Source organism: Pteronotus mesoamericanus, unplaced genomic scaffold (genome assembly GCF_021234165.1).
Source record: "Pteronotus mesoamericanus isolate MK-2021 breed Mesoamerican mustached bat unplaced genomic scaffold, CSHL_Meso_final contig_121, whole genome shotgun sequence".
Classification (NCBI taxonomy): domain Eukaryota; kingdom Metazoa; phylum Chordata; class Mammalia; order Chiroptera; family Mormoopidae; genus Pteronotus; species Pteronotus mesoamericanus.
Window position 1 is genome coordinate 2087107 of NW_026555046.1, and position 11514 is coordinate 2098620.

An 11514-nucleotide genomic window follows, 5' to 3' on the forward strand; every position below is an offset into this window, starting at 1 on the left:
TTTTTCGTTTGTCTGTTTACATCTGTCTCAAAATATTTCAGATATAAATAAGATATAAATAATAATATAGCAATCATTGTGCACCTACTAGGAAATTTTCAATGAAGTGCAGGTTTTCATTTAATGGTAAAAGCAATGCTGACAATAGGGGTCACTACGAAGGCCAGTAAATAGAGAAAAGTTTCTGGACCAGACTGATCTATGTGCCCCAACAAGCACCCCCTGCTCACCAGAATGATGAGCCGTACGAGCTGGGTGTAGGTCCGCTCCCCACCCTTGCGAGTAATGATGTCCCACTTCTCAGGGGTACAGACAATGATCTGGGTGGCGCTGATCTCCTCCTTGCACAGCTGGTGGTCACCAGTCAGTTCTGCAACAGTGATGCCGTATGTGGCCAGGCGCTGGGTGGAGGAAAAGCACATCAGGCAAGAATGCTTGCAGGGGGTCTTGGCACCAAACTGTCTAAAAAGTCTGAGCACAAGGTATTGGAAGTAGGTATCAAACTATTAGAGAAATATCCTGTGAATCAGATTGACCCTATGAACAAATCCAAGTTTACACTCGGGCAAATGTAGCAGACAGAGGCTCTCTGGGAGCTTTCACACATGAGGGAGAAATGGAGATGTGTAGATCACAGGATGCAGACTAACACCAGCAGGTCTATTATCAACTCCAGCCACATGAGGGCTTCATAACTATTCCCACAGTGCCGGTAAGAGCGGGAGAAAACTGCTATACAGAGGGTGACAGAAAGACGATAAACCCTTGCAAAGGCCAGGATAGGTCAAAGACATTCTTGGTTCAGAAACACTTTGTTACCTGGGTCAGGCACCATGCTTGAACTGGAAAAAACACCATCTGAGGCATTGCAGAGATGCCCTGATTCAAGAAGCAGTGAAGCACCAGGCGTGCCCCTAACCTGTGATAGCGTAGCCAGCATCTTCTGGAAGAGAGTTCTATCCTTACCTTTCCAAAGCTGCCCACCATCTCCTGCACCAAGGACCGCATGGGAGCAATGTAGATGATCTTGAAGTCATCCACGTTGATAGTGCCATCCATGTTAATGTGCTTCCCAATCTCCCGGAGCATACACATCAAGGCCACGTTGGTCTTACCAGCACCCTGAGACAGAGGTCAAGGATGAGAATAGGCCTGTTTACCTGGGAATGCTCATTGCCCTAACTCCCAAGGGCTTACCATCAAAGCAGAGACTAGAGCATGTCCCAAGAATTTTATTCAACCATTTAACATCTCTTTCATCAAAGGATGAAGATTTGATTTCATCAAAGGGGTGTTTGGGTGAAGATGAGCACTCTTGCCACCAAAAACATACACCACATTCTACAACAAAGCAACAGCCAGGGCAGTGCTTACAGTGGGAGCGCACAGTAGCAGGTTCTCATCTGTCTCCAGGGCGGCCCGGTAGAGCTTACTCTGGATCCGGTTCAGCGTTTTGAAACCCTCAAATCCAGCCTGGGCATACTTGGGCAGCTTCTCCACTGGAAGCAGTTGCTGAAAGGAAGATGGGCATTCGTATTATATTGGCAGCACCCTGAGCAGACTGTGCTCTTGAGGGATCTCCAGGACTACGTTTCCTGGCAAGCTCCCTGTGTACTCTCCACTAAAAGCCAGACCAGAGGGATCAGTGTTGTTCCCTAGGCTCAAAATCAAAGGAGAAAAGCTTCCACTTCTGGGATAAGCTGTCTACAAGATGAGGTCCCATTGTGGTCAATGGGTTGAAATCCAAACTGAAAGGGAGGTAACCTGAGGAGAAAACCAAGAAAAACAATTAACTCACTTCCTCAGAGCCAAAGGGCTTGGGCTTCAGTGCAGGAACATGCACCTCTTCATAACCTTTGCGCTGGCGACGGAAGGATCCATCTGGAAGCTGACAGCGTTTGTTGGCCATAAAGTGGCTCCCCTGGGTAAAAACCAGGTCTTCCAAGTCCAAAACCTGCCTTGGAGCCAATGCCTGAGAGTAGGAAAAACAAAGAAAGTCAGGCCCTGGATGGTGTGACTCAGTGGACTGAGCACTGGTCTGTGAACCAAAGGGTCGCCAGTTCAATCCCTAGTCAGGGCACATGCCTGGGCTGCAGGCCAAGTCCCCAGTAGGGGGCGCTCAAGAGGCAACCACACATTCATGTTTCTTTCCCTCTCTTTCTCTCTCCCTTCCCCTCTCTAAAATAAAAAATAAAATGGAAGGAAGGAAAGGAGGGAGGGAGGAAGGAAGGAACAAAGGAAGGAGGAAAGGAAGAGAGGGAGAGAGGGAGGGAGGGAGGGAGGGAGGGAGTCAGGAGGCTGAGCAAATGAGTTTTCTCCAACACAGCCTTGGAAAAGGGGCCCTGACACCGACCTCCCCACCCTGGTCCAGATCCATGGTTTCCAGGTCGGTGTCCATTCGGGACTGCCGCACTCGCTCCCTCCGTGACCGCTCCTCCTGTAGTGGGGAAAGAAAAAAGGCAACAATTTATCACCATTCTAGGCTCTTGTCCTTCTCAGTCCGTCCGTAGCTCAGCTTGACTCATGGCTGCTGACCAGTAAGTTCCAAAACAGAAAGACAGCCCTTTATGTTGATACTTGCCAGAAGATGAAAGCAAGGAAATGGCTTTTTAAGAGACTGCATAGTGTAGGGGTTTCAAAAACAGATGGTCAACAATTCAGTGTCAAGGCTCTCCCTCTGTTCAGCAAACACATGTCCTTTCCTCTGTTTTCAGGAGATACCATGATTTAGTATGTAAACATACAGGAAAGGGCCCACAGTGCAGGCGAAGACAGCAGGTCAGGGGTCTCTCAGCCACATCAATTGTGAATTTGTAAATTCTAATGTGTATCACTGACAAATATCAAAAAATGTAGAGAAATACTTTACTTCTTCACCTTCCTCTTAATAGGTATTTAGCTTTATGCTGCAATCTTCTAACTAATGTCTCTTCTAAAGCAAACACTCTAGCTCCAGAATCAGACAGGAAAACCAGCCTGGCCCTTACACGGATCAGATCCTCCTTCTCTGTTTCATGGAGCTGGTAGAGAAACTTTGACAGCTCTGGATCAGCTTCCATCTTTCCCATGATCCTTTCCTTTTCAGGTTCACTCTGTGCACTGGCCAGCAAGGTGCAGTATAAAACTGCCAAGGGCAAAAGGAGAAAGAGAAGGTGAGGAGGCAGTGAATTAAATCAACCTTCAACCTTGGGGTAAATGAATGAAACATGTGCAGAAGCTATGAAGGCAACAGTCTCCATCACACATGTGCACACACACTACGGGAGGGGCCACTGTATACTCACTCATCATCCTGTGCTGCCGCAGCACTTTAATAAAATCGAAAGTGTTGAAACCGAGGAGCAACACCAACTGGTTTTCACACTCGCGATCATCACTGGCTGTCTGCAGAGAAGATAACACCAGGATTAAAGACGCAACTGTCTGCTTCATACACTGCCCCATACCCCAAGATACACTAAATGCAAAAATATGACCTTGGCCATACCTTTAAGATTTCCAACACTTCGTCTGCCTTCTTCTGAGACACAATGGCATCATCATAAAAGCGACTAAGCTGCCGCTGTAGCCAAAATGCATCAATGTCCCGAGGGTGCAAATCCTTCTTCTTAGAACTCATCAGCTCACCAGAGGCTACAAGCTGCACAAATACCAGGCACTGAGCTGACCACGTTTCTGGCTGCCCCAACTACTTTTCCATCATCCCACAACAAAGCTCTACTCACCACCTGTAGCCCACCTTCTATTGGGAACTTTCCAGAGGAAAGAAAAGCCTGCTATAGTGAATTCGAGAGCACACCAAACTAAGATCTCATGAACAAATGCCTTTGGGAGGGAGGATGACTGACTAAAATCTTAAGAAAATCAAGACATTAAATGTTTGTTATGGCCTACCCTAAAAGGGAGCTCAATAAATGAGATAACAGGACCTCCATATGGGAAAGAACCTGGCCTGCTGCAGTGGGAAAGAGCAGACTTTACTCACATTAGCCGAGAGGGTACAGCGCACCACAGCCTCATCCCCTTCCATGTCATCATCAGATGCCTCTTCTCGAACCTCCCCATACACATCTTCATCACCTTCCTGTGGAAAGAGCACCAACCCCAATCCACGACTTGGAGCTGATCCTGACATCCCCACAGAATCTCTCCCCTGAATCACTTAAAGATTGGTTACAACGATGGCTTCAGGATGAAACCAACAGCCTACTGGGACCAGGGTCAGCCTTAGCCAGAGTACATTTAATGGCATGACCTCAATACTCTCAGTCTACATGGCATGGCTTCATTAGGTGATTCTGCTCTCTTTTCTGCTTCTCACCTGAGGCTGCCACAAAAGCAACCAAATGGACTACACTCTCTCTCATAAACACACAATCAATGCATATTCAAAAAGAGCTCACAGCAAGCAGGAGAGAAGAGTTATTCAGGAGAAACAAGCTTGGATCCAGAAGTGCAGACCATATTTGGCTTGCTCAACAGTCTTTCCACACCCACTGGCTCACACTATACCATGGACTCAGCACAGTATTATGTTTAAAGCAGGAACTTAATAATAAGCATTTGTTATATGAAGGCGCTCTAAGAGCAAAGCCTTCTTTCAGGTTCTTGATGCTAAAAATAAAAAATTCTATTAACTGTACTAAAGGCAGGTGCTTAGTAGTGAACTATTCACTCATCTCATTTACTAGATGGAGAAACTGAGGCAAAAGACCTGCCCAAGATACAGAACCAAAATTCAGATCTCCTGCTGCCAGTTTGATGCTCTCTCCTGACTCTCCTATACTGCCCCTTTTTCCAGTCCTAGCACATGGAATTCCAAGTCCAGTACTTTATCTTCCTGAGTCAAACTCACACACCAAGAATTATAGGGCAACTTTGCAAAGATTTTCAAAATCTCTATTTGTTCCTATTTAGTTATAGTCAAGGAATTATGATTAGGTGGCAAACCTCAGTGGATGCTGCAAGTGTTACTTAAACATCCATGTACAAAACATGCCTATGCTCTTGGGCAAATATACATTCTTTTGAAACTGGCCGTGGGACAGAGCACCAACCAGTGGGACATTATCACAGTAAAGTTAAAATGCAGTAAAATGTGGTAGCATACACCTTCAAAAAAGGTATATACTGTACTTATCTTTTTCTTGTTTCTGATGCACTTAAATTATTGTATTAATTTATAATTGTAAGTTTAATTTGCTTTATTAAACCTGAAGATGACCATAATAATTTTTTTAGCAAAATAATACTTATGCCCAAGTTTAACACCCATACAACACCATCAAGTTTATCTGGCTTCCTTCCTATAAGGAAGTTAGGGAGCTTCCTTACATTGTAACAATTTCAAAAAATAAGAATAAACTAGGTCCATTTGTTTTAACACTCACCTCCTCATCAGACTCAAACTGTACATTCACACCATATGTCTCATCAATGTTGTCATCTGAAACAATGAGATTAAAGAAAGAGGACGGTGAACAGTCAGTGAACTGAGGCGCTATGGAGCACACTTCCTCCCCAGCTGCTGACTTCCTCTCCTCAGGACAGATCTCAGGTCCAAGGACTCAATAGACACTCAAGGATCAACATTAACAGAGTCATCTGTACTCCCACCAGCGAGGCCCCCTACCACCTGCCAACCTTGGGTACAACCCTGCTCTGCTTGCTCAGCCACTTGAGTCCCCCAGGTTCTGCCCAAGTTTTCCTGATGTTCTATACAAGAAAAGGGTCCAGAGTAAGTAATGGCTTCTATTCTAGGGATTCTCGTATCCATCAATCATAACTCCTCAAAAAACACTAGATCATGGGAACTGACACATTCAGGTGTTTTAATGATTGAAGCTAGAAGATCACATTTATGGGTCAACAGCAACCAGTTAATAGGATCAGGGCATAAAAAGCTCAGTTACCCATATTCTGGATTTCCTTGTCTCCGCCGTAGTCTGTGATCTTTTTACCCAAGTTCACTAGCACATGGTATCTGGTATCATCTGTCTGCCCCAGCAAGAGGTCAATCTCCTTTCTCCTTTCCTTGTCACGAAGTTTTTCATTCTTTAGGACCGCTAGAACTTCATCAGCTGCCCCACAAAGGATATCACGTGGCTAGAAGCAAAAAAAAAAATAAAAATTAGAACAATGAGAGGCAGAACATCACTGATAAAGCATCATGTGAGAACTGGATGTGAAGTAATACATCTTTAAAATCTGCATCCCAGGTTCTGAGCATTTCATTAGCGTAAATAAAAAATGCCACCAAGTTACACAAGTGAAAGAAAACCCATATTAAAAAGATTAGGTAGCTGGTCTTAGGAAGTAAAAGGACACAAATTCCACTACATTTCTGAGCCTGCCACATTTCTCCAGGTGGCAAAGGCACTCTGGTCTTTTCTAGCCTGCTCAACTTTCAGTAATTCTCCATTCTCGCCTCCTCTAACACCCACCTCAACCAGAGCCTCTCCAGGACTCATAAAGGCTCTTAATCTAACCACACATGTATAATGGTTAAGAGCCAATTCTGGATATTGACTACCTGGTTCTTATCCTGGCTCTGCCAAATACAAAATTTGTGACTTGGGAAAATTATGTAACTATTCTTTGTCTCACATCTTTCTTCAATAAAACTGAAAATGAGTATTAATAGCACTTAATCATGGAGATAACATGAGGACTCTAAAAGACACATATGGTATTATCCCAGATAAAGTAAGTGCTCAAGAAACATTAGCCACTTCTGCATATTGGCAGAGTCCACAAAGGAACATCCACCGGTAAAGTTTTTCTGGCACCTTCCAGTTGTGTCTCTCTCCCTCAAAACCATGACTTCACTCTCTGGCTGCCTTACCTGGTCCCCAAGGGCAGCCTGGATGAAGCTGAGCAGCACTTCGTAGGTCTCCCGGGTCTCTTTGGTTTTAGGCTTATAGATGATGCCTACCATCTCATCGATGCCCTCTGAGAGCAGAGTGTACCCCTTCATCTTGTTGATGTCATGCCGGTCCTCATCACGCTTTCTTCGCCTAATGGACATGAAGTGTGATGGTGAAGAGGAAGACCCTTCCTTCCCAGAGACAAGACTAAATCAAGCCCACCCACCTCTCCTTCACAGCTTCATGGCACACAGGTAATATTTAAAAACATGAATCTGTATCTCAATAAATAATTCTCATTTGGCCTTAGTCATTTGCAGGAGTTATTTCTTTATAGGAACAAAGTAATAGAGATTCCCCTGTCATTCTCTCACTAGACACACTGAATGTTACAATGAAACAGCTCATTCATTTAAAAAACATAACCCTTTTTGCCCTGGCCAGGGTGGCTTAGCTAATTAGAGCATCATCCTGAGGACCAAAATATGGCAGGTTCAATTCCCAGTTAGGGCACATACCTAGGTTGAGGGTTTGGTCCATGGTCAGGGCACAAACGAGAGGCAACTGATTGATGTTTCTCTCTCTCTCAAAGCAACAAAAAAATGTCCTCAGGTGAGGATAAAAAAATATAAATTAAATTTTTTTAAAAAAACCCTTTTTATTTTGTATGACATTATACAATGTGATTTTGACTATTTTTTAAATACATTTTCTTTTTATAGCCAGAGAAACTATAGCTTCAAAGTAATCTACTGCCATCAATTCCCCCAAAACTATACCAGAACTGAAAAAAAAGTCATACTTTGCAAAGTGGAAGACCAATGGGAAAGACAAATGAGGGAAGACTCCTGGTCAGGGCATATATGGGAAGACAACAGATAGATGTTTTTCTCTCTCTCTCTCTCTCCCCCTCTCCCTCCCCCCACTTCCTTTGTCTCTAAAATCAATAATTTGTTTTAAAAAGAAAAATGCCCTGGCTGGTGTGGCTCAGTGGATTGAGTGCTGGCCTGCAAACAAAATAGTCGCTGGTTCGATTCCCAGGCAGGGCCCATGCTTGGGTTGCAGGCCACGTCCCCAGTAGGGGGGGGCTTGAGAGGCAACCACACACTGATATTTCCCTCTCTCCCTCCCTTCCCGTCTCTCTAAAAAATTATTAAATAAATAAAATCTTTTTAAAAAATAATAAAATAAGACCTAAAAGTTGGACCCCACCCTCCCTAGAGGCCAGCAAGTGCCCTCTCTGTGACAGCAATGGTCATGGTCTCAGTCCTTGGATTGTAAATTGGCAATTGAAGCTCCATGCAGCCCTTGTTCTGAATGCTGCGGCAACAGCCCTGGCGGCACCCAAGCCTCTTGCTGCAATGCCACAGGCAGAGGACCCACAGCCAGCTCACCACTGGCTTCCCCTTCTTCTACTTCTACTGGAAGGATCCTGATCACTGGTAATGCAGGATGCTGAGCTAAAACAGTTGCTCTTTTGGATTAAGTAAAGGTTTTATTACAAGCTCACAATCACCATACAAACATTTAGGAGTATTTTCTGCATGGTGTTGTTCCCCAAAAGGAAGGAGATCTTGGATCCATATAAAGGGAACGGTGCAATGATGATCCAAATCTTTCCCTACGGCATTTGAGCATTATAAAATGTAAATTACTACAAATCTGGGATTTTCCGGCCATGTGCAGAGATTAATGGATGGATCCATGGCAGCTATGACAGCAGTTTTCTGTACTTACCCTCTTGACATGGTTAGAGTAGCTTAGCATTCCAGGTGAAAGGGGAACACACTTAAACAGAATTATTCATGAATTCAAAAGAATTTATGCAAAGGAAGGTGGTTTCCTTGAATTTTACAGAGGCCTAATGCCTACTATATTAGGAATGGCTCCCTATACAGGTGTTTTGTTTTTTACTTTTGCTACCTGAAAGAGTGTAGGGCCTTCCCATGCTCCTATCCTTGGCAGACCTTCATCAGAAAACTCACATAAACTTACTTTGTGGTGGTATTGCTGGAGCAATAGCACTGACTATATCCTACCCATTTGATGTAACTTGTAGGCGAATGCAATTAGGAACTGTTCTTCCAGAATTTGAAAAGTGCCTTACCATGCAGGAGACTATTAAGTACATAGAGTACACCATAGAGTTCAAAAAGGATTGTATCATGGTTTATCTCTGAACTACATTCACTGTATTCCCTCTCAAGCAGTGGCTTTTACAACATATGAACTTATGTAGCAGTTTTTTCACCTCAATTTTAAAAAAATGTGACTTCCTTTCCTTAATAAACTCTCAGAGAAAGAAATTTAAATGTTACTTTAATTTTGGGCAGGACATTTCTTGAAGGGGGATATTTACCTTCACCTGAACCACTGGGATTATTTAAGTACTTGATTATTTTATTCATCACAAATCAAAACTGCTTATTTTACCTTTTGATGCCAAAAGTTACACCACAGAGCAATGACAAAAAAGTCCTAAACTGATGCTGGCTAATCAGTTAGGTGATTTGAAATCATTTAAAGGTGTCATTTAGAAGTACAAATAACTTAAAATGGGACTCGAGAGGTTGCCATTAGCTTTTCCATGCTGTTCTAAGCTATAAATTATAATAATAATTTTCAAAGACTCTAACATTGATTATTATATTACACACAGGCTTTGCAGCAGAATGATGAAAACTGAACTTTTAAGTTATATAAACCATAGCTTAGAAGTCAGCATTAAAGTATTATTCTTATTATTTCTCTTCATAAAATTCTGCTCTACTAGATAAAAGGACAAACATCTTTTCTCTTCATTTAAAAAAAAATAAACATTGTATTTAAAAAGTAGTCATACAGAGACTCAACAATAAATGACAAATTTTCAGTTATTGCTCAAATGTTATTAGCAAGTACTATGACTGATATATTTTTAAGTCGATGTATTTTCTAAAGACAGTAATAGTAAATACTGACTATATTCTCTCAAAATAGATTAGCATTATAGATTTGCTTTGTTAGATGATTTGTTGTATACTAGAAAATTTATTTAAGTGGACTGTGAAATATCCATCAATATAGATGTGAATGTCAAAGACTGTTTCTCAAGTATCATCATGATACATCAACTAGTTCTTTCATATAAATAATTTTAGTGCAATATAAAAACTTTAAGTAGAAATGTAAAATGAACTGAATTGCTATTCTTTTTATTAAAATGGTTTAAAATGTAAGAATTCCATTTATTGTGTTTAGAGTACTTTTTGTGTTTTAAGTATGACAAATGGGAGGGGTTGTAGTTTTGTCATCAGAAATAGCGATTTGTAGAACTGATTTTTTTTCTCTTTCTCTCTCCCTCCCTCTCTTAAATCAATGAATGTATCCTCCGTTAAGGATCTTTAAAAAAAAAAAAAAAAAGTCTAAAAGTTGTTTTCTACTTCAGGTATGCTTGTTAAGACCAAAGAACCTTTTAACTCTCATGTTGTTTTTACACTCATTAAGTTGTTTTAACGCCACTGATGTCTCATCTTGCACTCAGCACTTCAGCAAAAACACTGTTGAAATGTTCAAGAAAGGGTGGTCTTTGCATTTGAAGAAAAATCATTCTCCCCTTGGTACTCACTTGGCTCTTCTTTCCTCCTGCATCTGCGGTTTGGTCCGTTGCGCCTTATCCCCCATCCGGGTGCCCTCCAGCTTCCCAACCAGGGATAGCACTTCTCCTGTGGGTTCATCCCGGCGGGTCCGGTCAATGAGTGAACGGTCAGCTTGGAGGACAAGATTGGAGTTCTGAAACAGATCACAGTATTATCCAAGTTCTGACATGAGCAAGGCCAATTCCGGAATATCACAAGGATACCAGGGGATGATAACGAAGTGAAAATCGGAGCAACTAAGCGCTGATAACAAAGATGTTTTCCTCAATAAGAAAACAGCATGGCAAAATTGTGCGTTAGCAACCCGCAAGCAAATCCGTAGGCCACTGCCGCTCCTAACTGCCCATCAAAGCCCCCACAGGAGAAAGAAAGGGCTGGGCACGTTGGGGGTGGCATCTACAAGGGGGTGGGCATGCCGCGTTCGTGGTTCTCCTGTAGGCCTTCAGTTTTAAGCCACCTGCCCCAGCCTCCCGCTCCCACTCGGCTCCCGAGCCCGGAGTCCTCCCCGACTCCACACGCACCGCTTTGTACTCGTACTGCAGGCTTCGGGCGGTCACATCCGCCATGGCGGCGGCCGCTCCGGGATCTCAGCGATCCGCTCTCGTTACTCTCACGCGACGGTCGCCCACCGCGCAGCGATCCCCCGAGGCCTGAACTACGCTGGAGAGACGAACTGGAGGCGGAAACAAACCAGCTCGTCTCCGCTTCCGCTTCCGGATCGCGGGCCGAAAGTACAAGTGGGGTCGGTTTTGAGCGGATGCGCGGGTACGCGGCGGTGCCCCGTGGCCTTCTGGGTGAGGCTGCCGTGTTCCCAGTCCGGAATGCAGGGACTGTACCCCGTGCCCCGTCCCCGACTTTGTCCGACCACCACCCGCCACTTAAGAACCACGTCCCATGCTCTCCTCACACCTCGGACTCCAGCCTTCAACTCCAAAGACAGCTTCGTGACAAAACTTATGCCTGCTCACCCCGTGTCCTAACCCAAGCACTTTTCTACTCGCTTCTGACAC

At 43.7% G+C, this 11514-nt stretch overlaps 1 protein-coding gene and 1 pseudogene across 1 annotated transcript in view; one reads left to right on the forward strand and one right to left on the reverse strand.

Moving 5' to 3' along the window:
* The window catches only part of SNRNP200 (small nuclear ribonucleoprotein U5 subunit 200), a 29457-nt gene extending 18256 nt beyond the window's left edge, over positions 1–11201 (reverse strand). The window contains exons 1-14 of the mRNA XM_054585916.1: positions 11026–11201; positions 10474–10637; positions 6845–7016; positions 5913–6105; positions 5391–5446; positions 3986–4084; positions 3488–3640; positions 3285–3384; positions 2988–3124; positions 2354–2437; positions 1799–1972; positions 1375–1512; positions 967–1122; positions 231–401 (exon numbers count right to left, since the gene is read on the reverse strand). Of these exons, the coding sequence (XP_054441891.1) occupies positions 231–401; positions 967–1122; positions 1375–1512; positions 1799–1972; positions 2354–2437; positions 2988–3124; positions 3285–3384; positions 3488–3640; positions 3986–4084; positions 5391–5446; positions 5913–6105; positions 6845–7016; positions 10474–10637; positions 11026–11070 (1842 nt within the window). The 5' untranslated portion in view covers positions 11071–11201. The remainder of the gene's footprint in view (positions 1–230; positions 402–966; positions 1123–1374; positions 1513–1798; positions 1973–2353; positions 2438–2987; positions 3125–3284; positions 3385–3487; positions 3641–3985; positions 4085–5390; positions 5447–5912; positions 6106–6844; positions 7017–10473; positions 10638–11025) is intronic.
* On the forward strand, positions 8453–9138 carry LOC129080093 (solute carrier family 25 member 16-like; annotated as a pseudogene).
* Positions 11202–11514: the final 313 nt, after the last annotated feature.